This window comes from Oratosquilla oratoria, chromosome 6, assembly GCF_046742065.1.
Source record: "Oratosquilla oratoria isolate Oo_2021 chromosome 6, ASM4674206v1, whole genome shotgun sequence".
NCBI lineage: Eukaryota > Metazoa > Arthropoda > Malacostraca > Stomatopoda > Squillidae > Oratosquilla > Oratosquilla oratoria.
This window is the reverse complement of record NC_134782.1, coordinates 72,107,328-72,133,319: the sequence shown is the minus strand read 5'-3', so window position 1 is coordinate 72,133,319 and position 25,992 is coordinate 72,107,328. Positions and strand designations below refer to the sequence as shown.

The 25,992-nt window shown below is 41.8% G+C and overlaps 1 protein-coding gene across 1 annotated transcript in view; it reads left to right on the top strand.

Annotated features, from left to right (window-relative positions):
* LOC143026608 (G1/S-specific cyclin-D1-like) overlaps positions 1-24,917 on the top strand; it is a 64,865-nt gene extending 39,948 nt beyond the window's left edge. Inside the window, exons 3-5 of the mRNA XM_076187296.1 lie at positions 4,679-4,844; positions 19,500-19,729; positions 20,464-24,917. Of these exons, the coding sequence (XP_076043411.1) occupies positions 4,679-4,844; positions 19,500-19,729; positions 20,464-20,574 (507 nt within the window). The 3' untranslated portion in view covers positions 20,575-24,917. The remainder of the gene's footprint in view (positions 1-4,678; positions 4,845-19,499; positions 19,730-20,463) is intronic.
* Positions 24,918-25,992: the final 1,075 nt, after the last annotated feature.

The following is a 25,992-nucleotide window of genomic DNA, read 5'->3' as shown; positions in this document are numbered from 1 at the left end:
CCTATCACGTGGCGGCGTCCCATAACACACAAGACCTCGCGCCCATCACGTCGCATAGCACGTTACACATCTTGTTACAGGGAGGATGACGGCTGATACTCCATCCATTCTCATCCAGGCGGACGGCGGACAAAGGCTTTTAACAGAAGCAGTGGTTGGGCTGTGAGGGGTGTGGTGGTGTAGTGATGGAGCCATGAAATGGTACAATGATGAGGGTTTGGGGTACTAGTATGGTCATGGCAGAATGGTGGCCACATATGTACGGGTACGACCCAGAAGTTGTGGTCTGAAAAAAACATGTCTCGCACAACAGTGTCCACGCGGTGCCAGGTGATCTGTGAAAAAAGGATAGAGAAAGAGAGAGAGAGAAAGAAAGAAATGGAAGACGGGGATACCGTGGGGCCTGCCGTCGTTTCAGTGGTGGCACTGACGGCTGCCTCGTAGAATGAATGATGAGAGCCAGTGGTGTCTGGTAAACTCGGCACTGTTGTCAAATGAAGGTACAGATCGAGGGTCGGACGGCGGTCCGGGAAGTGTCATTCGCAGTGTGAAAAGAGCGGCACACCAACCGGTGGCGTTTCTCTGAATGTTGGTGCGAGCACGTGTTAGCACCGAAAAATATTCAGTTGTTATTTATTTACAGTACTGTTGACAGAAACAGGCATGAATATATCACAGTTTGCTCAGGTGTAGGCTTTTGGTATATGTATCGCTTTCTCCTGCTAACCAAATAATAAGATATAACGGTGGCACTGGCCCTAGTTAGAAGTGACAGATTTTGAAGTTTGTCAGTGATAATTACTCAGGGTACTCCAGAACCAGTGGCATTAGAACGTATTTTAACCACAGCAGGTGCTAACGGATAAGTAGCTTCTTTCAGCACTGTTTCAAAATGGCGTTATATTGTTTTTGTTTTCTGGAATGTCATCAGTGTCAGAGCCAAGCTGAAGCTTCAGTGCCGGATACTGAAGGGGTTGCATGCAGCTGAACCAAATTGTCACATATCGTCAGTAAGTGGCGGCAGCAGAAGAAAGTAAAAGTGTGGCAGCGGCGGCGGCGGCATTTGGAGGAAGGTGGAAGGAGGAGTCTGACGGCACGAAGAGTCTGCCGAGTTCAGAAGTGACTGTTCACCACCTGCGTAACCCCTTGGTTCACACTTAACAGTTCACATGAGCGTCTAATGACATACGCACTGTAGAAAACTATCTAGTTTTCTACCTAATAATGGAGGGAGCCACCCAAGGCAATCACATTTCCACCCGATGTTTCTCTCTCATCTTAGCTCCTCGTGGATGAAGGGTCATCTCTGTCACCTGCCCACTGCTAAGGTCATAAACAATGCAGCAAGACACATTAACGCTGTTCATGATACCACGAGTGTTTCTAGGGTCAGGAAAGTCTAGGTTCATCAGTCCAACTTTGGAGAAATTGAACTTTTTTCAATTAATTGACCACGAGGTCGTTAGTTTATATGTGTGTATATATATATATATATATATATATATATATATATATATATATATATATATATATATATACTGGGACGTTTTTAAACCTGCCAATATACGTTTTATTTAATTCAGGTGAGGAACGAACTCGGGACACCTTCCCTCCTCCTCCTCCTCCGCCTCCTCCTCCGCCTCCTCCTCGAGTGACAAGAACCCTTTGACCTGAGCGCGAAAACGAAACTCCGTAAATTAAATTTCTGTGCTGAGGGTCTGGACGGTCTTGGTGTAATGTGTTCCCTCTGACGTCATGCTGAGTGTTACCGAGATCAAGGAAGTCGAGCTTGGCATCATGGGGGCGGTGAGTAAGAGGCATTGGTTAAGTCAGACACCGCGGAGAGCCATCGCCAAATTAAGCATTGTTAAGCGCCGGCCGTGATGGCGTCGCAAAGGGTTATTGCTCAGATAAGGATAGATAAGTCTGACAATTGGGCGGCGCCACCAGCGGACGCAGACAGCATTTGCTGCTGCTGTCGCTCCCGCTTAACTCTTATTTCGTCCTCTGTTACGCCATTGCCGACACGGTCATCCCAGTACAACGACGACGACTGCACTCTGCAGTCGTGGGATAGACCCAGATGCCTGTCATTCGGCCGTTTTCACCATCGATATTACTCGCTCAACAAAACACGAAAACATATCTGCTATCGTTTTTAGAGACAGGTATCAGGCCTTTAGAAGTCATTAGGCCTGTAAACATGCAGATCAGAGCGTGATCACGAGTGAAATCTCCATCATATGTCGCGGTATTTTCAACGCTACTGTTACGTGATCAAGCCCCCCTCCCCCAACACATAGTTGTTTATAGGTCAGGTGCTTGCGCTTCGGAGGGCGGGCTAGAAAAGTTGATAGACTTTTGTCTTCGTGATCATTCATTCACATGGACTCTGTGGCCACCCTTAACCCCACCCAGCCCCCATTCAGGACTCAAAACCTGATGCAGGAGACCTGATCTATCCACATCAAGAGTCACAGTCGTGGAAAGGGTGCTGGGACTTTATCAAGGGCTTCCTTTGAATTGATATGAGACGATATAAAATGTGAATACCAGCAAGCCGATGAACACTGTTGCGCATTGGTGTTGGTCTAATGACAATCATTAATATGGTATATAAGAACACTGAACTTCGATTTCATGCATATAGTGTGCAGAAGCTTTAAGTAGGTCCTTTCAGCTGACACTATACTCTGCATAATTTCTTTTTGGCTGAAGTTAAACGATTTTATTCTGCTGTGAGGAGGGGGTTCCGTCACCACCAACAACATCACCATCACCACTACCATATCACTACCATATCACTATCACCCTCACTACTACCACCACTATACCCATACTAGCAGCTGGAGTTGGCTGGTGCCTTCTACAAATCTTTAAGTTTTGCTGTTTTTTTTTCACTGGCCCCTAGTAATTTGATCATTTCTTGTCTATTGCGGATGTTTTAGTAAACAGAATTAGTTTGGTAAGCGTGAAGTAATGCCAAGACACGCGAGGGTGGCCAGACAAACAGGCAGGCACAGGGTGGCAGACCTGGCCTTTGAGAGGGAGTGGAGTGGTGGGAGTTGTTCCACATGGGATGAACAGCCAGGTGGTTCAAGCGATAAGTGGCGTATTTGACAGATTTTTGTTTCGGCCATTCCCGGGCGATTTAAATCAGCTGATGGTGGATTGCTGTAGCAACGGGACAGGAGAGACCATGTTTTATACAGAGATGATTTATTAGTAAAGTGAAATGGCAGAGCGTTGAAAGCCGGAACAAAAATATGCAATGAACGTCACATCACTGTGCCAAAGAGGGAAGTGTTGCCAGATCTCTCTCTCTCTCTCTCTCTCTCTCTCTCTCTCTCTCTCTCTCTCTCTCTCTCTCTCTCTCTCTCTCTCTCTCTCTCTCTCTCTCTCTCTCTCTCTCTCTCTCCAATTTTGTTTATTGTTGGGTTGTCTAAACCGTATCTGATGTATGCAGGATGACATCTCAATGTCCGAAGGCGACAAGTACGGGAGAAAGATTTGAAGTGCCGTAAAAAGATTGTGCTTGCTAACCGGTGTACCAACTCAATCCCTGGATTTTCATTAATGGGTAAGATTTTCTAACACGGAGACTTTAAGAGCGGTGTACAAAGGCTGGTACTGGAAGTAGAAGCGAACAAGGCGCGATTGGAAGCTACGCAACTGACTGGACGGGAATCGATGAGAGGGCCAATAACGCAAGGGCGCCGCTAAGTGGCCGACTGACCTACAAAGGGTTGGAAATATATTTTTGTTACATTATTTTGTACAAGGAATGAATGCACCTGTTGACCCTTCCTCATACGTGGTTTTGATTGATGAGGGAAGACCCATCCTGCAGTCTGACCGGGATACCTGAAGGGAATCAGTGTTTAGAACAAATTAGATAATTTGCCTTCACAGGTGGCGATCATAGCACAACAGGGACGAGATAAAAATACATTTTTGCATTTGTCAAATAGTGTTGGTGGCAGTGTTGGTCTAGAGAGGAGAGGTTGTTCAGAGAAAGAAACAGGTGTTGTGACTACATCCGCTGGGTGCAGCGGAGACGGCGACAAAGGGTGGAGGAAGAGGAAGAGGAGGAGGATGGGAAACTGTATTCCTGCACACATATCTGGGTGCGCGCTGTCTGTAACTGCCAGAACCGTTTTACGCAGTAGTGGCGACGCTACTGATGGCGAGTCTCGGCCCTGTTCCTACGGAAATAAATATGTTACTGCTGATAAAAACTGTGACAATGATTTTCTTACCTAGTTTGTTATTGTGACCTTTTGTAAAATATGCACGATTATCTCAAGAACAACTGTCGTGAGCCCCATGCATTTTAGAAAAGAACATATATACTGAAAATCACTAGTTCATGTGGCGTACTTTTCTGCTGTTTGCGTGTGTAAGTATTATGTATATGTGTATATATATATATATATATATATATATATATATGTGTGTGTGTGTGTGTGTGTGAATGCAGTCACGTGATTATATTCACCCCGTGGTGTATCCCTATGGACAGTGAAGGGATTGTAGGTGCAACGTTTTTCCCGCATTTGATAATGCTGCGCGATGTATCGAAAGTGATCAGGCCTGCCTCTGTTCAACGGAAATTACATAATTCAAAAGATGGAGCCGTCGTTGTCCTGTATTCTATTGTTGATGTTCCACATTTCAGAAAATGGAGCTTCTGGTCCTGTCGCTGCTCAAATGGGATGTGTCCGCCATCACTCCGCACGCCTTCTTAGACCAAATCCTTGACCGCCTACAACTCGGCATGTCCGAGATGAACCTGCAGACCGTTCGAGAGAATGCGACTTACTTTATTCGCGTCTGCACCACAGGTGAGCAAATCTACAACAATATTTATTTTTCGGTCAGTCTCTCCGTAGACCAGTTGGACTTCGTTCGTTTAGTTTTCCGCGCGCATATGTAGGAACATACGTGTGTCATCGTCATTATATTTATATATCATAATTTATTATTAAAGAAAATAAAAAGTTTATTTGGGGCTGATAGAAGAGAGGAGATACGAGCCCAGCATTCTGGGAGCAGAATGAAAACCAGAGACTAATGTGGACCGGATCTTCCTCGGAAATCTTCAACCTTTTCCCTTCCTTCGCCTCTGTTTTCCGCCTCCTTCCTTCCTCCCATCTTTTGAGCAACGTTGCACATGGAGCTGCAGTAGCAGCCTTAAGGCATGCCCAGCAGTTTTCTACTTATTTGACAGTGACGGTGTTGGGGGAGTTGGGTATGGGGGAATTGACCCACACACTCACTTAGTCACACCGATCTGAGAGTAAATGACGTTCATAAGTATGGACCAAAGCTTTCTTTTGTCACTATCGTTTTCTGCGAGACTTCTTGACACTCCTTTGCGCATTCTCCAGACTGCTTTTGCGATATTGCCAGTAGGTATTACGATAGAGATCATTCCTGAATATGTGGGGTAAACGTTTTCATACAAACTAATTATTACAGAGTAAGCCCACGGTCCATATGACTGGTAATAAACCGCATCTCAGTGGGGAATATTAGGGATCTTAGGAATACTTATAACAACGATAATGAGAGGGTCCGTAGTATAGCAGAAAAGGTAAACCAATGGCACCTACCTGCAGAATAGGTGGGTGTGCGGTCGAGACTTTTCTTATTAGCTGGTGCCAGCTTCCACACACCCCGTCTCTTGTAAGCCTATAACCCATACAAGAGCCGTTTCTGTCAAAGAATTGCCAAGGGAGACGCCGTCTGAGGGAAAAAATATACAGTATTGAATTTTCAGTTGTACGTGGCTAAGATTTAATTAGAACAAAAAGTTCCTGAGCCGTTAGATTAAAAAAACGAGGAATTCGGAAATTATGAAAAATTAAACAGAATGAGACGAGAATAACAGACCAACAACACTAGGAGAGAGAATCCCCGCCAAATTCAAATGAAGCGACTGTAGGTCCTGTTCACTTTCACATATGTACCTCTGCACCGCAGCGGAGGCAGCCTTGGCCTGGATATAACATGCTTTTGTCACGCTCGCACCACATAAAAGGACTTATGTGACGTAGCCGTTGACGCCACAGATATAGAATTGCCGTTGGCTCTAGGTATACATGATCGCGCATTGTTGTTGTTGTTATATGACGTGATGCCCTTGCATCTGAGGTTGTAACGGTCATGTGTCGGGTTGTGACGCCTTCAAGAGAGTAAACCTTGCAAGGTCGGCACGGAAGTGTTAGGTTGGAGGCTCTGTGGAGGGGGAGGGGTTGGCTCCGCGTTGCCATTGTGCAGTGTAGAGGCGAGCTGTGTGGAGGTTTTATAGAGAAAACATAGATGGTCTAGATCGTATGTGTTGTGACGGAATGTGGAGGTGGCTGTGGAGCCTGGGCGATGAGGAAATGCAGGGATGGAGGAAGTATTTATATGTAGACATGTGGAGGTGAGAGGGATGAAGGTGAGGGTAAGGACGAATGATAATGTGGAGACAAGGTTGGCAGTAATGTGGAGGTGAAGACGGTCGAATTGTGTGGTGTGGAGGTAACTTGGCAGTGCGGGGATGAGAAGCAGTAAGAAGCATGGGAGATGAGGAGCTGAAGGCAGACTATGGAGGTGACCAGGGAGGAATGTGGTTGAGTCAGGTGGAGGAGGAGGAAGAGGAGGAGGAGGAAGTCAATGTGGTCGTCGTCGTTGGGGAGACTATGATGGAGGGATGGAGGGGATGACTGGCGGAGAGAGAAGGAGAAACTATGCGTAGAAGATGATAAAATAAGGAGGAAGAGGGAGGGAGGGGGAGGTGGCAAGAAGAAACTGGTCTAGGAAGGACATTAAAGATCCAGCCAAACCTTTAAATGTGCACCTGGACATGCACCATCCTTCTCCACAACTTCGTCCGCCTCAACCACCGGCTGCTGCTGCTGCTACTCCTCTCCTCCTCCTCCTCCTCCTCCTGTATTCCTCTTCCCAATCCTTGCAACTTCGTCCTTCCCCTTCCCCATACCCTCCGCCGCCTTTCCCCGTTTCTTTTTCATTTTCCTCATTCTCTTCCCCTCCTCCCCGCCTCTCCTTTCTCCTCGTCCTCTTCTTTTTCCTTTTCCCCCTCCCTTCTTTCGCCTCCTCCTCCTCCTCCTCATCCCATGCCTTCCTACGTCACGGTTGTATTGTCTTTGACATCGCACCAAGCCTTGCCAACACACACACACACACACACACACACACACACACACACACACACACACACACACACACACACACACACACACACACACACACACACAAAACTAACTACCTACCTACCTACCTACCTTTTCCTCCCTCTTTTCTTTCCGCTCCTACCTACTCTTCACTCTCTCGTGCTCATCACCACCGTCTTCTTCCTCCCCCTCCTTCTTATCCACTTCGTTTCCGTCATGCTCCTCCGCCTCCTTTCCTTCCGCCGTCTCGTCTTTGTCATGCTCCTCCTATTCCTCTTCCTCTGCCTCATTTTCCTCCTCGTCCTCTTCTCCCCCACCACCCCTTCCTTACCCCCACCTGCTCCCCTTCCTTCCTTCACTTCTTCCTTATATCTCATATTCCTTTCACCTCTCCTCCTCCTCCTCCTCCTCCTCCTCCTCCTTCCCCGCGACCTCCTCCACATTTCCCATCCGTACCATTTCATGTGATTTGTACGCATCACAGCCTCCTTAACCAAGTCTGTTTAATCACGTTGATTCGATGACGACGCGTCACCGCAGCGAAGGGAAGCGGGTTGATGCTTCGTCGAGAGATCCAAGCTCTCCAACCTCTTAGGAAGTTACGATGAGCATCCCCCTGGGAAGGGAATCGAAGGAAATCGTGTGGTGTGGGTCAGATTAAAATCACAATAAAAATAATAGTAATAATAATCAATTGAGAACATCGCCATAGCAAAAGGGTCAGCATCTGTCCAGTCTCTCTCTCTCTCTCTCTCTCTCTCTCTATATATATATATATATATATATATATATATATATATATATATATATATATATATATTTGGTGTTGACGGCATAAGTTTTAAAGGTACATCCATACGGACCAGAGTCACGCAGTATTCAATTATGAACGGAGACTAGTTTCCTCAAAAAAGCTGATCAACTCATGTTTTTTTGACTATCTTCCATTAATCTCTCTTTTACCATATGTATGATTCCAACTCGGGTGCGATATTGTACCCAAGGATAGAAGTTGTAGTTATAGCCGACAAAATACTTATACTCAATATATTGTATAGTAATGTTATAGAGTGGTTGTATATCTACATAATGATAATATATATATGATGCACGCTTTTGTGTTGATATTTGGAGTTGAGGTGTGGTTATGGTGTCATGTGGTGGTGGTGGTGGTGGTGGTGGTGGTGGTGGTGGTGTTGCGGATCTCCTTGGAAGCGTTCATTACCCTGTTGGTTCATATAACCTTGACGGTATGCTGCCTGATGCACGATGAGACACCATCGTTGCTACACGAGATAGTGTCCACACCATCACCTCTCCTTTTCACTCATCCTTCACCATAACTTCATTATTGTTGTCATCATCTCCACCATAGCTTCCTTTATTGCACATCCATTCTCACCACACGCTCCCCATCGAAAGAACTTCGTCATCGCACTCAAGCTGTCACCACACACACTGTTGCCCCACACATAATATCACCATACCCTCATCACTGTTGTTGTGCTATTGCTTTGCCATCTCACAACTGCGGTTATACCACTGTGCCTTTAGTACACCATCAACATATTGCCAGCGGCACGTGATCAATACGGAACAATATCGTACCAATATTAACGAAACCAAATTCTGTTTAAAGCATCATATCGTAGACTTTGCCCACCTATCGTGTGACCATACCACACCTAGACTCGCCACACCATGGCAACACATCATGATAATTCAAAGTCATCTTCCGTGCACGTTCAATCACCCTGTTACCTCCGAGTTTCTGAGGCGGAGTATTTTTCTACCGCGCCTGATATAAGACTAAACAACCACACTAGTAACCAAGTTTCACGAACATGACAAAAAATTCTTGTCACTATGATAATTAGTTGAGTGTCACAAATTGTCAGCATTAGTTCTTTAGCTGACAGATTCTATAGAAGAAAAATATTGTAGGCCAAATACTAAGATAAACATTTGGAAATGATGAACACATAAAACATTCAATATTTGAGGAATGAAGACAATTCCGCAGTATCAGCGAAAAAGTCGAGCAGGTTCAAGTAACAATACAGATCAATACAAAGTCACAAGGAGCACTAGTCCAATCACCACCACAGCAAATGCAGTTTCATCACGAATCATCTCGGCCGTCGCAAACGTTCAAGTATGAGCAACATTATCACCATTGTTCATTAAACGCTTATCAGAAAACGCATCTCGTCATAATCGCTACCACCACCACCACCCCTCTTCCTCCCTTCACGACATTCTGTGGTTTGTGTGACGCGACCACACAAGCCGACATGGTGCTTGGGCGTGACCAGAGACAGGTGAGAAACTTCGTGTAGGTGTGCTGCGAAGTGGCCGTACTGAGAAGGGCACCTGAAGGGAAGTGCAGCAGTCTTGAGGACAGAGGGTATGCCATCGTACGCACGTGGGGGCTTGCTCTGAACTTTATATAATCTGATTCTTCCTTTAATCTTGTAGGTGTGGTTTGTAACCATCCTTCCCGGAAGAGAATGTTCTATTGGTTTGGATGCCTGGTATTTATTGGAACAATTCGATCCCTAAAGACCTGCCAGAAAGCAGTAGATTGCCTTGGTTAAAGCTCAGTCTGTCGCCTAAGGGTCTTCATCCCGTGAGAGTTGAAGTACAGTAGTACAAGCGTTCATGTTTTGTACGCATCCGCGTCCTGCACGTACTCGTTAGAAGCTGCGGGCACTACGCCTTTCTGTATTCTTTATCAACTTATGTCATAGCGAAGAACTGCACACACCTAAGATACGCGTCCATGCAGGCCCGTCCTTCGGTTTTTGGGTGCCGTAATTAAGTTTTAGTCTTGAAGCCACTTCACAGTAGGGAGTATAATTGAGAGCTAATAACTCTTCGTTTAAGATGGCCGAGGGCAGTTGCCTTAATTTACAGATTGGGATCGATCGTGAGACCGTGAGGATGTGTGAGCCCATTTATACTTTTTTTTTTTTTTACCAGAATAGGTTTTCGTTACATGGGCGTATATAGAATTAGAAATTAGATTGATTGCGAAGGTTTGTAAGCAGTGAGTACTTTTGCACACATCATGTACATGTGCTAGAATTCACCATGGTCTTGGATCATGCACTAGACTCGTGATCGACAATCATTTACCACACCCCATATGGGGCAGTAACAGCTTGTAGTTAATGAAGCTTTGAACCCCCGAACGACCTCGGACCTACCTCGTGATAGTTAAAAGACGCTGACCAGTTCACCAGCAAGCCGTGTGCGTGCGTGCGTGCGTACTCGGGTGTGCGCGCGAATGCGAACTAGTGCGTCACGCACGACTGAGGTTGTGTTCTGTCTGGAGGTCAGCGCAGTAACGCAGCCAAACAATGGTACACAGATGGTAATTTAGCCTGGCAGTCTGGCATAGTAACAGCCAATACAAGTGCATCGTGCCGTCATACATGGAACCTTTAAGTATCATTCCAGGTCCTGTTGCACCAAGCATATTCACTGGTAAAAGTGCGATACCATGATGAATGTAAGCAATGACAAGACGACGGCGCTATGCACATAACGAAGGGACTCTACTCTGTATTTCACATAAAGCATGTAAAGTACCGCAGGACGTAAAATATATACCTCGTACGTTTGATTATTGCAGTTATCACAGTCCTCCCGCTATATCATGCCCCTCATGCCTGCCAGTCTCTCTCTCTCTCTCTCTCACACACACACACACACATACACACACACACACACACACACACACACACACACACACACACACATATATATGTGTGTGTGAGTGTTCATTTACTTATACATCACATAACCCTGCTTCTAATCAGACAGTTATGAAAGCTGTGATTGATACTATTGGGGATAAGATGAATTGTGAGCGATTTATTGCCAAAGTGTCACGTTGAAACCTCTATAGTATATTTCCACCATCTGTACCGTCGAGGACCATTGTGACTAGTTTCGGACATTCAAGGGTTTTATTGTGATTGATATGAGGCATTGTTCAACGTAGAGAAACATACAGGCCGCATAGAGCTTACATATGTTACGTTATCTTTTGTTTCGGAACGTTGCTAGACATACAATTGCTGACATAGCCAGTTGTATTCCCTTCAAGCTCGCGTGTGTACCGTTGGTGGATATATGTTTGCTTACATAAACAATTGCATTTCCTTCAAGATCGCGTGTGTACAGAATGTTATAAATAAGTATCAAATATATATTGAGCCGCCTTGCTCTCTGGTGTCTTTGTGTCTTGTAGAAAACGGGCTTCAGAATTGAAGATTTCAGTCGGTCCAACCTTGGTTATGATCGCATCAGGTTTTGAGACTTAAACGATCTGAATGGCGAAGTTGTAACGCTTGGGGCTCACGCTCAGAGGGACCTGAGTTCAAAGCTTGCGATGGCCGGACCTGGTTGTTTGGTAATATATATATATATATATATATATATATATATATATATATATATATATATATATATATATATATATATATATATATATATATGTATGTATAATGCAAATTTACCATAGAAAGGAACCTGGGGGACAATAAGTACTTTCAGATAGTTATATCCTCATATATGTTACATCTGAGGATGTAATTATAAGAATGTACTTACTGTCTTCAAGTTCCTTTCTTCTGTGGTAATTTTACATACTTTAAGTCACGATGATGAGCCCTGCATATATATATATATATATATATATATATATATATATATATATATATATATATATATATATATATATATAAGAAAATACAGTGATTTTGGATATATGTACAGTCAATAAATGCCGCCCAATCTTAGAGTCACATATCAAAGAGTTGAGCCCAAATTTAAACATTCAAGCAAAGGAATTTAAGGTACGCCCGAGCATGCGAATAACCGCCACTAATCCAATCCCGCGACAGTCCACCACAAACCAAAGTATGGGACAAAATTCCATGAACCCAAGTATGGGACAAAACGCCACAAAACCAAGCACGCTTTCCCAAGCATACAACCCGCCACTGCCCAAACTACCCGGTAACCTCTCCCAATTACCCAAAAACTTCGCTCATTGAAGAGCAAGTATGAACACAAACATGTAAAATGTAATATCACTCCATTCTTCGGAACTTTCTTCCCTTACCACATAATAAGAATATCCCAAGCTACTGAAGAAGGACCTTGTGCTCAAAATAGTGATCTAGCTCTAATGAATACCTATTGTAAAGTCATAAACTTCCTTTCAAAGGAAAACAAGTCCATAGACATATGGAAAATACTCTTTAAGAAAATAATAAGTGCACAACTAGCCTCACTTTCAGTGAGGTATGCATGAGAGAAAATCTGCCCATATATATATATATATATATATATATATATATATATATATATATATATGTGTGTGTGTGTTTGTGTGCGTGTGTATGTGTGTATGTATGTATGACGTAAATGGGAGTAAGAAACACAGGAGTCTTAGTCTGAGTTTATTCCTGACTAGTTTGGCAGGTATGCAAAGCATACCAGTGAAACTAGTAAGAAATAAACTCGGACTAAGACACCTGTATTTCTTAGACCCACTTCCCATCTACCTCACCCTGTCAGAATCTATTTATATATATATATATATATATATATATATATATATATATATATATATATATATATATATATATATATATATATATATATGTTAAGACATTCTGACAGGTTGACGTACATGGTAAGTGGGACTAAGAAATACAGGAGTCTTAGTCCGAGTTTATTTCTTACTAGTTTCACTGGTATGCTTTGCATACCTGCCAAACTAGTCAGGAATAAACTCAGACTAAGACTCCTGTGTTTCTTACTCCCATTTACGTCATACATACATACACACACACAAATACATGCACACACACACACACACACACACACACACACACACACACACACACACACACACACACACACACACACAGAGTGGCTTAGCAACTGTTTTTGCCGCCCAGGGCAGGTGTAAGATTTACTATAAGGACATTTGATGTAACGTCATGTGACCAAATGTCCTTTATAGTAAACACACTTCTCAACCTGATTATGAAGCATCTTGTGTGTCCTTGCCATGTTTCCTAGCTTGTCTACTACTTTATGTATATATATATATATATATATATATATATATATATATATATATATATATAAATATATATATATATATATATATATCCACCTATGTTTCTGTAACTGTATTTCTTGATAATGTCTTAGACGAAAATCTTCGGACTACGTTTCTTATTTACCAGTGTTTTTTTCTGCACACACACACATAATATATATATATATACATATATATATATATATATATATATATATATATATATATATATCGTTACCTCATTCATTCACTTGCACTTGCCTGCGTGTGTGTTCATGTCCGTGTGCATGCGCACGTGCGTCCTGTAGAGAGAGAGAGTCGGCCGTCTCACAGCCTTGAAGTAATGACCGTCGTCGAATACCAGGAAGTTCACGCTGAACACATGTTTCAGACCTATTACACACACACATACACACACACACACACACACACACACACACACACACATACACGAACGCGCGCACACAAACACATGCACACGATCCGAGTTCGAATACCGGCAAAGGCTGAGAATTTCAGCATCACTGCGAGCAGGCATACAAGGTCTGAAGTGCAAAGAGTTGTGTGTGTGTGTTAAAGTGTAAGGTCATAACATAGATTCGGCCATAAATGAGTTCCGAGCCCTCATCTTGGAGGGTAATAGCTGTCGTTCACGAGTCCAACACGTGATCCAAGGCCGTGGTGAATCACAATTGTAAGTTCCCACATGTACCGTTAGCGGTGCGGATTCCCAAGAACGGACGAATTGCGTTTACAGACGGAAAGGCAGACAGGTGGGTAAGTACCAAGGAAGAAAGTATGATTAGTTGGTGTTTTGTTAGCTTGACTGGCGCCCATGGGTATGGCCATATTATTTCTCCCCATGCATGTCAGTAGACAAAATATGTAGTTGTTCATTTAACCGTGACAATACAAAGGTTATTTTCATGCTGACTTCGAGATTTCATTAACTAACGATAACACTGCATACGAGAATTCAGCTGAGCCGTTGATCATTCATCCACACCACCACCCTCCACCCCACCTTGTCATCCCCCAACCTACTCGAGTTGCGGCATCTGGCCCAGTCAGAGGAGGGTCGTCAGGGCGGAAGTGTTAGGGAAAGTTCCGGCCCAAGGCCCCGGTGTTTTCCTTTTCCCCATCATACTGTCCTATGCCTTGGGCTAGCCAGGACATGGTGGAACACGGAACTAATAGCATTTTTACCCCTTTAGACGAGTGATTTCAATGCAAGTCGTGTCGCGATCACGTGCCTGTCCGCTGTCTTGTCGGCAGTGAGTGAAAAGTCCATAATGAAGGAGGGTTGTGATGCTGTGGAGGGGTGAAGAGACAAAGTGAAGGTGATGAGTGGAAATACGGACGTTGCAGCGTAATGAGGGCAATTGACGGCGAAGGGGTGGCTGGGTGGTGGTGGCGGCGTCCATCAACCCCTTCGAGCCAGGTGTGCGTAAGTCTTTGTCTTGACACACCACATGGCCCACGCGTGTGTACGCGTGCGCATGCCTGCAGGGAGAGTGTCTGGTTTGTGTGCGTGTGTGTGTTTGATTAATTATAGTATACAATAAAGTAGCAACGCTTGTGGGGTCCTGTTTCTTATTCTCCACTTTTTTGTGTGGGTGGGTAGGTGGGTGTACTCACACCGTGATGTAATCACAGGACGAGACAAAGTCGCAATATAATTCAGGATCTTGTGATTTGCCTGCAACTGTCGGGATTCCCAGATGTCCCAATGTAATGCTACCTCAAAACATATTTGTATGGGTGTAAATATGTGGCGTGACTTGTGTTGCCTGTAGGTACCTTTTTCGAATTGCCATGGAATAGGTTGAAACATAGTAGAGGACGAAGTCACTGCAGGAAGGCTATCATTTTACTCTTGATTTTTTTCAATTAAACAAATTATTCTCAACCTGTTTTGGAGTGTGAAACTTAAAGATACCTTGTAGTCTAGTCACAAATGCCTACGATATGTTTTCTCCTTGGGTGCACTTGCATTGTGAGCACATAGCCTCTATTCCTTCTCTCTTTTGTAAGATCCACAATACTGCACGTATGTTATAACATGATGGGTGTTTATGTTGAGATATTGCGTACGTACCTTTGTTCCTTAGAAAGTTAATCGAAAAATAAATATGATGATAATGATAACATATTTATACCTGGGAACATGTGATTTTTTGTGTTTACTTTATCCAACGGATCTGTTGTCGGCATTAGTGTATTCCTCGTTACATTCATAAATTCGTGCATGTCCGCAGCCCAGTAACGCTGGCTTAGAACAAAAAGAATTTCTTTCATCACAGCCCATCTGAACAGCAGGACTTATCCAGTCTGTTCAATCCAATCGAACCTAGTTGCATCTAAACAAAGCCTTTCTTAGTGAGGATGAAATGAACACTGTGGGTATCGCCATGGTCGGGCTGTGATAACGGTTGTGTTGATCGCCATCCCTTGACGCTTGTTATTAATTTATTTATATATATATATATATATATATATATATATATATATATATATATATATATATATATATATATATGTGTGTGTGTGTGTGTGTGTGTGTGTGTGTGTGTGTGTGTGTATTGGGAGGCAACAGAGGATTTAAGGTGTGACGGACGGATTTCAAAGACATTTGAAAAGTGTTCTCGGCTCACGTCTTCTCAGTTCATTGAAATCGTCAGGCTTTGGATTATGTTGTCCTGGTTCTTTCTTGCAGAAGACCCGCGGCCTACAGGAAGCCAGTCATGACCACCGATTCAGCCCTTATGTCATTCAGTGAAGAGATTTTGCACTTGTCGGGAAAGAGTGAGTGTTGGACTAACATGTGTTCTGTGTCGTATGCGTGGTGGTTGCATCGGATATTGTTTTAATGCGGGATGGTGACCTAAACGTAGATGTTTCAGTGCAATTATCTTTATCTTTGGAGTGATTTCTTTGTTGGGTTGATTTCTGAAGGAGTTTGGTAAAATATAGAATTTGACGGTCTGTTGTGAAGTGCTTGCTTTGTGATCTGAGGGAGTGTGTTTTTGTATGGACGTTTTGTGGGCTACTAGAAGTAGGTTATTGTAAGTGTATGAGTACAATACTGTTGCGATTGTTGTTATAATGTGCTAGTGTGATGTGATGTGAGGAGTGGATGGATTCGAGTGCTCTTGCGTAGAACTACGCGTTCTCTTGTCTTGCTGTTTAGGGAGGACATTGGTTTCTTATTGTAGATGTTCAGTTGGTGTTGTTGAGCCAGTTAATATTTGTAATGCTTTATTTTGTGATCCTTGTTAGACTTATTAGTTTTCTTAATTGTTGGATACCATAAATAACTATAAATTGTTTCTAAGATAAACATCTCTATCAGTTTAGATATGATGGAGAGGAAAAAGGTAAGCCTGTAGAATGCTGGGTTCTGTGGCAGTTTGTTTGGTTTCAGTATGCGGCTTATGTGTACTCGTTTCCAAATTGTTGGGATACCATTGTGCGACCAGGATTTGTTGCTACGCTGCCCAAGTGTTGGTGACAAAGCACGTCATGGCACTCCGGTGGGTAATCCCTCTGATGAACATACAGGATGAAAGGGCCATATACGGTTAAGCCTCTGTTTCAACAGTGTTAGGACGCAATAGATTTTTGATGTTGCTGTGCATTGTGACGTAATGGGATATTAATATCCGGGGCTATTGCTGTTTCTACTAACCGAACTTAACACAACTTAATTCCGATCGCAGGCTCCCTTGTAAATGTCAAAAACACACTTTGCTTTATTGCAAAAATTTCTAGATCATTACCCAAAAGGTAGAACGAACTAGATTTAGACTTTGTCATCACAAACTTTGTTTCTAAACATTGCACAAGAAAATATCAGTCTTGCACTTAGTAAACAGCACGTTTGCCCTGGAAAATCTGCACTGTATCGGTGTGTATTATTGTGCCAAATCGTTGAATTTCTCGTAGTTCTTTAAGCCCTTCGTCGCGATGACGTCTTTACACATTTTGTTTTGGCTAACAACAGACGCTTTTGTTCAACTGAGGACAAGACCTTGTGCTGAAGGGATTGGATGTATCGTAATCCCCTGGCTCCAATGCCGCCTACAAGAGACTCAGTTCTGGTGGGGTTGATAAAATAGTGAAGGCAACAAAAAAGGAAGTGGCTAGGCAGCAACAGGAAGTACTCTGTATATGTTTAAGTTATTCGTGTGGGGAATGTACGTCGTCTTGCTTGTCCTCATGTATGTCGGTAGGCCTAGTTTGAGCGGTAGGCCTAGGGTCGGTAGGCGGAGGGGTCAGAGAACAGGCCTCGAGTAGGTAAGTTCTCTATAAGACAAGTTAGGTCTGGTGTTTGAAAACAAAACGGTAGGCTTATTGAACATTCGGTCCAATTGGCTGCGCTTGAATCTGACTCCACTGGTTATACATATTTGCGTAGCATTACTCTGGATGATGTGAGTTATTGGTTTGTTCACATGTTTGTTTTGTATTCAGCTGCATGCCAGGGTATTATATAGAGTTGCGTGTGTATGTGTGTGTATATGTATATATATATATGTATATATATATATATATATATATATATTATATACACACCTGTTTGTAATGTACAGGATTGGATTTCTCTTCGTAGAGTACCGTCTCAGTATCTCCATCCATTAAACTTTGTTGCGCTACTACAAAAGCTTATTCGGAAACTGTATCATAAATATCCTCTGGCGACATTCTTCAGCCCCTTTTGGTGGGTGCACCAAGTACCCGCCATATCGTCTACAGTGGCGCAGTTTCTGGTCATATATATATATATATATATATATATATATATATATATATATATATATATATATATATATATATATATATATATATATATATATATATATATATATTCCACTGTCGTTAAATTACAAAGTCATCGGTTGCACAGTTTATTGCTACGTTCTCATATTTCATTGATGTTGAGTAATAACGTTATAACATTTAAGTTATCAACTAGTTGATAATATACGTGAATTATGGCATGTATGAAATAATATTTTATAATAGATTGGATTCGTAATCTCGACATGGTGAAACCCAATATTCTGAGGTATCTTTGAATTCGCCATGCGTGTTGTCGTATCATCTGAAAAAATCCCGACCTACTCGGTTGTTTGAGGAACTATGAAGGAAGACGGAAGAGAGGGAAAGAAGAGGATGTGAATTCGACGTTATCACTATTATGTTGGGTGCGGAAAGTGTCGTTGGCGATAAAGCGTAGTAGGCGCTGATCGACCATCATTTTGAAGTCCTGTTTGTCCCTAGTATTTCCTTTCCTTTTCTGAAGGAGATATCTTCCCCACACCCGCATCCATTTTCTCTCTCGTCGTTCCCTCGCCCTTTGTCCTCCACCGCCCTCCCCCGCACCCGCCCGTCTTCAGCATTTTTCTCCCTGTCGCATTCTCCCTACCTCATCACTTCCTCGTTCGCATTTCATGGTAGATCCAAGACACACTTCCAGTCACAGACGAAGCAACATAGACATTTTCTGCATGTGCACCAGTACCAGTGCAGTGCTGTGTGTTTTTGTGCACCCCATGTTCAGTTCGTACTTGTGTGAACGTTTGTACTGCATGTGCGTACGTACGAACACATACGTTTCTTTGGTACGGAACATAAAGAATACTTTGGAAATCCAGCACACAACCTTACTTTCGTGCCACCAACGGGTGGGTTGGGTTTGGAGGAGTGTGGACAGGAGTAGTGATGTTTTTAACAGGGAATGTGAAGGCACAGAAAGGAGAATAACAAGGACTGAGCTAGCTAGGAAAATTGTAACGGAAATGAGGTGAACTCCCGCACCGCCGTCATCGTCTTTTGGGCTCGTATTTACCGCCCGCAGAATCTCGCGTCTTCTATACGCCTTCCACATGATCTTGCCCCAAATCCTAACCCACTCCAACCCTGTCACCGACACCTTTTTGTCAATTCTACCGATCCTGATTGCTTGGTGATGATCTTAGATATATTTCCTCCAGTTTCTATGAACGTTAGTAGTCGTCCATAAAATGTCAACATTTACATAAGCATTTTATGTGTCATGTATGAAATAATTCACTCGCGTTGTCACCGTGCTGTAATTATGCTGATCTTAGTCATAAATGCTGGTCCATGAACTTCGAGCGATTTTGGCGTCACAACAAATTTGATCGTATATTGTGTGTTTTCTATTGCAGATCCGAGATTCACTGCAACCCCACCTTCCATGGTAGCGGCCGCGGCGGTGGCGTCCGCGGTGAATGGCCTGCTGCCCAATGTCGACGAGGTGGATGCGTTGGAAGCAGAGGAAGCGAGGGGAGGCGAGGCGGCAGCGCTCGACGAGAGCGCGACGGCTTCGTCTTCCTCCTGCCGGAGATACATGCAGAACCTCTACGACCGCCTCACTTCTATTACACACATCGACTCAGTAAGTTACCTCTCCTCTTATAATTGCTGTATTTTTCACACATCCTGCCTCCTTCCCTCCCATAATCTGTGTACCTAGTTACAAGAGATTAATTATAAATACATGGGGAAATTATACAATTCAAATGGATGTTCTTATTATCTGATCCATAAATTTCTTGAGTGGGAAAGAGGCAGGAAGGGTTGCCATATATTGAAGCAGTGGGGATAAATCGGCACTGGTTGTTGGGGCCCTGCTATGGAAATATTCTTTCTGCAATGCTTCTGACCTGAAAAGTGTGATGGGGGACAATGGTACCCCTTCATCCATGAATTGCTAAGATAGGAGGGACAATGAATAGGTTTTTGTACAAGTAGGGTGGATGTATGCTTGGACTCTACTACAATCCTTATAAGAGGGAGAGGTCCTTCTGGTTATGTAAGTAGTCGAAGGAGATAGAGATTTTGGGCCCAGTCCAGATCTGAGAATCGGCCCATCAGGGCTGTACCTCTTAATGCAAGTAAGGATATTGATGGATTTTTAAATTGGGTGCTAAGGAAATTATTCTCCCTGACATACATCTTGCAGGACCACCACTTGGTACCCATTGTTAGTTACTTGATTCTTGGATAAGCTGACTAGTTCTCTTGTTATAATAACTCACCATGTTAAAACTTACTGCTGATGCAGTCTTAGTTTCATATTCATTTCTTACTCTTGGGTGTCCTAATGTGTTTGTGTTTTTTCTTTTACAGGATTGTCTAAGAGAGTGCCATCGGCAGATTGAGAGCTGGACACAACGAAACCCTGACACACCTTCAACGAATTCCATCACACCTACAAATGTGCGGGAAGTCATCTTCTGACTCGTGTATTGAACTGTCACCCATTACCGCTCCCCCACTGCCCGAACCCCACATCCCCTGGAGCATTTTTGTGGCTTTGCCCATAGCACCATCAACTTGAGGCCCAACTGTTGCTGCCACTGCCACAAGGGGAATCTTCCTCCTCATCTTCTGCATCCTCTGCCACATCACCCACTGTAAGAGGCTGGTAGAAAAGAGGGTAGAAGACAGGTTGTTACATTTGATAGGTAGGATTGTTTATAAAATAATAGCCAAGCGAGCTGCCTGAGTCAGCCTTTCTGCCTTATTGCAAGATCCAAGAGCTCAAGTGTATTGCTGACATAACATTCCTTTGTAACCTAAGTGAGAATTATGCAGAGACTCGAGATTATTCTAAGTAAACAATATTGCTGTATAGACTTGTAACAACGAATCTGATTGGTGAAAGGGTGAAGGAGAAAATTCAATTGGTTCACGATTGTAATATCACACCTTTTGGGGAGGATCTTAAATATAAACTTAAAGATCATTGGACTAAAAAAAAAATCACTATGTCACTGCGAAGCTCACATAGGATCTTGCATACATGCTCTCAGGGGATTCCTTAGAAAAACCTCTCAGAGAGCATTGTGTATTTTTAATTGGACTAAACAGAAGGATATAGAAAACTAGAATTTAATTCTCCTAGATAGAAAATTTAAGTGAAATGAGAGGTAGAAGCCTGTCAATGAAGAGAACCAACACTAAGTGGAACAGACAGCATAGAACTTGACAAAATTGAATGATTAGAGGCAACAGGGCTTACCAACTAAAAGAAGTGAGTTGCCATATCCATAAGTGAGGACCTCAAGGGCGATTACAGTGGCTGCAGTGTTGACAGGACTAAAAGTTACAAAAGAGTTGACAGTGGGTTACACTGAGATAACAGGGTGACAAGTGTTGAAAGGGGCAACAAGAGAGGTAAGACTGATATTGGTGGCAGTGGTGGGATAGAATGCATGCATAAAACATCTCCGAAGAAAAACAAGTCAACGCACGCAACTAAAGAAGACTGCACCTAAAGAATTTAGTGCAAGATACATGCTTACATGTGTGAAGAGAATTGGTGCAGCCAAGCATTCATCTGCAAGGAAAATGCAAGCTACCACTAACAAACTCCAAGCAACATACAGGACCAAGGAATGCAAGCAAATCCCCACACTGGTATGAGTACGAGCTAGTGAAAGAGAGGGATGACTACAAGGACAAGGATGATGTGTTACTGAGGTGCGTGCCCATACATGTTGAGAGACAACTATTAGTTGAAGTTGATTCAAATCGACATTATCAACAGAGAAGGTAGAAATTCACATGTATTATACTTGTAATTATAGTTTGGATGGCCATGGAAGTTCTCCATCATAAGGTTATTACCTTGCAGTCAAATGTCCCAAAGTTTTCAGGGGAAGAAAATACAATAGGGCTAAATAAATTTATTAACATAATTGATACTCTAATAATGACTAAAACCATACTAGATGAGAAAAAGAAGATAGGAACCTTAAAATAAAATGTAGATCCTGAGAAGGGTAGGGCTAGGCTTATAATAAATTTCCAGCAAATGGAAAATATAAACAAATATGAGGACTATAAGAAATCATTCATTAAACACTTTAAATCAAAGTGTGATCAGGATCCTATCAGGTCTTTGGTTAGAATGATAAAGACAAAAACAAATGAAACAAAATATTTAGCAAAATTGGACAGGTGGTCTAAGGACATGATTTCTATGTTGAAAGATTCAGTTTCTCAGGCTACTAAGTTAATAGGAATTGCACTATTGTTATACAACAATGGCAAGATGACTGCAGTAAAGCTATACAGGGATCTTAAAGAAACAATGGACTTAGGGGGGGAGATTATCTTTTACAAAGTTATCAAGAAAGTAAAGCAATTAGTCCATATGTCATGACATTAGGAATGCAACAACAGAAAGTAACTAGGAACTATAGGAGGGATTACAGAAACTGAGGAAACATAGAAGCACTTCAAGAAATTCTAGACTTGAGTGCCATAATTGTAACAAATGGGGACACATACCACAAAACTGTTATGAGATTATTTGTAGGAACTGCAAATAGGAGGGTCATGATGAGTATCATTTTAGAAACCCACCTTTCTGTTTGTATAACAATAGAGTAGGGCATAGAACACAGGATTGTAGAGGAATGCCAAATTTTCATATTCACCCATAAATGAAAGGAAAACCCCCAGACATTATAGTTTACCAGACAGTGATTAGAAAGAGAACACAAGAATTTTTTTTTAAATTTACTATAACAATTGGAAGGACTTATGTAGGACCCATCATTGTGGGTAATGTATTCAATAGACATATTTAAATATTGATATGGGATCTATAGTAAATGTTATAACCAACAAAATTTTAAATCAATTGAAACCAGGAGTGAAAATCTTGGAACCAATCCATTATTCATTGCAAGGAGTAACAGGAAGTTAAAAACATTAACACTGAATTAGATGTTATTTTGTATAAAAATGAGCTATTATTTTATAAATAATCCTACCCATGAAATGTAACAAGCCATCTTCTACCCTTCTTTCTACCCTCTTTTCTACCAGCCTTTTACAGGGCTTAGCAGCTACCACTTGGTTGTCCCGACCAACTCTTTTCTACCTTGTTCTTGTGTGTCTTACAAATCCATGAGTCCAATTTCAAACCTTTTATTCTATTTGATTCTGAGATGGTTAAAATCTCAGTCTACAGTGACTCCTTTGAACTGCACTTCTGTAATTGCTCTGGAATGCATTAATGTAATCTTTATTATGCCACCTTCTAAAATTAGCAAAGCTTCATTTGGAGTTGATAAATTCTGATTAATTTCTTGGATTGCTTGAACACCTGAGTTGTGTTCACTATGTGTGCCTTTTTCTTTTGTGTTATCTGTTCTTGAATAGACTGCTCTGCCTCACTACTATCCAATCTAGCATTGTTATCATCCCCATCTATCTAAATAGGTTCTCTTATCACACATACTGGCTCTAAGTCTGGTTGAATAAAAAATGGGATTAAATGTGATTTCACTAAGATCCCTAACTTGGCCAGACACATGATCATGCCCTCTTTTCTCATAGTTTCAAATCCTATCAATAAACCTCCTGGGAAGACAGATTCCTCTACAACTATCACCAAAATGTGTAAGTGCTCATTTTTATACAAAATAACATCTAACTCCGTCTTGTCAATGATTTTAACTGACTTCCTGTTACTCCTTGCAATGGATTGGTTACAAGATTTTCACTCCGGGTTTCAGTCGGTTTAAAACTTTGTTGATTACATTTACTAGAGATCCCATATCAATATTTGAATAGGTCTATTGAGTATTTTACCCACAATGAGGGGTCCTACAGAAGCCCTTCCAATTGTTATAGTAAATTTAAACAATTTTCTTGTGTTGTTTGCTTTCTAATCACTGTCCAATAAACTATAATGTCTGTTGCTCTAGGGTTAGTTCTGAAGGGTTTTATTTTGTGTCTGGGGGTTTTACTCGTTTCTGGGTTAATACGAAAATTTGGCATTCCTCTAAAATTATGTGTTCTATGTCCTACTCTGTTGTGATACATACAGAAAGGTGGGTTTCTACAATGATAATCATCATGACCCTCCTATTTGCAGTTCCTACAAATAATCTCATAATAACAGTCTCCATGGTATGTGTCCCCATTTGTTACAATTATGGCACTCAAGTCTAGCATTCCTTTAAGTGTATTTAACTCTAATGTTCAGATCCACAGTTTCTGTAATCCCTTCTAGAGTTCCTAGTTTCTGTTGTTGCATTCTTAATGTCATGACATGGACTAATTGTTTTACTTTATTGATAACTTTGTAAAAGATAATCTATCTCCCCAAAGTCCATTGTTTCTTTAAGATCCCTGTATAACTTTTCTGCAGTCATCTCATCACTATTGTATAGCAATAGTGCAATTGCTAAACTTAATAGTAACCTGAGAAACTTTTAACATGTCACTAGATCTACTTTCTATCCAATCTGAATCCTTCAACATAGAAATCATGTCCTTAGACCACCTGTCCGATTTTGCTAAATATTTTTTCATTTGTTTTTGTTGTCTTCATTATTCTAACCAAAGACCCGATAGGATCCTGATCACACTTTGATTTAAAGTGTTTAGTGAATGATCTCTTATAGTCCTCATATTTGTATATCCATTTGCTGGAAAATTATAAGCCTATCCCTACCCTTCTCAGGATCTACATTTTATTTTAAGATTTTTATCTTTTTCTCATCTAGTATGTTTTTTGTCATTATTAGTGTATCAAATATGTTAATGAATTTATTTACCTCTATTGTATTTTCTTCCCCTGAAAACTTTAGGATATTTGACTGCGAGGTAATAAACTTATGATGGAGAACTAGCATGGCCATCCTAACTATATTAAAAATGTTATACATGTGAATTTCTACCTTTTCTTTTGATAATGTCAATTTGAATTGACTCCTTCAACTTGTAGTCATCCCTGAATGTGTATAGATATGCACCTCAGTAACACATCATCCTTGTCCTTGTAGTCATCCCTCTCTTTCACTACCTCATACTTGTACCAATGTGGGGATTTGTGTGCATTCCTTGGTCCTGTATGTTGCTTGGAGTTTGTTAGTAGCTTGCATTTTCCTTGCAGATGAATGCTTGGCTGCACCAATTCTCTTCACACATGTAAGCACATATCTTGCACTAAATTCATTAGTTGCATGTGTTGACTTGTTTTTCTTTGGAGATTTTTTATTGCATGTGTTCTATCCCACCACTGCCACCAATGTCAGTCTCGCCTCTCTTGTCAACCCATCTCTCTGTGTAACCCACTGTCAACTCTCTGTCACCTCTCTTGCAACTGTTAGTCCTGTCAACACAGCAGCCTCTGTAATTGCCTGAGTGGTCGTCACTTAAGAGTATAGTTGGTAAGCCCTGTTTCCTCCAATTATTCAATTTTGTCAAGTTCTAGGCTATCTGTTCCTCTTAGTGCTGGTTCTTTTTATTGACAGGCCTCTACTTCTTGCCTCACTAAATTTTTCTGCATAGGAGAATTAAATTCTAGAGTGTTCTATACCTTTTCTTCAGTGCAGTTAAGAATACACAACACACTCTGAGAGGTTTTTCTAAGGAACCCCCTGAGAGCATATATGCAAGATCCAATGTGAGCCTTGAAGTGATGTAGTGTTTAAGTCATGTGATCATTAACTTTATATTTAAGATCTTCCCCAAAGGGTGATCTTACAATAGTGAACCAGTTGAATTTTCTCCGCCTTGCACCAATCAGATTCATTGTTACAAGTCTATACAACAATATTGTTTACTTAGAATAATCTCAAGTCTGCATAATTCTCGCTTATGTTACAAAGGAATGTCATGTCAGCAATACAC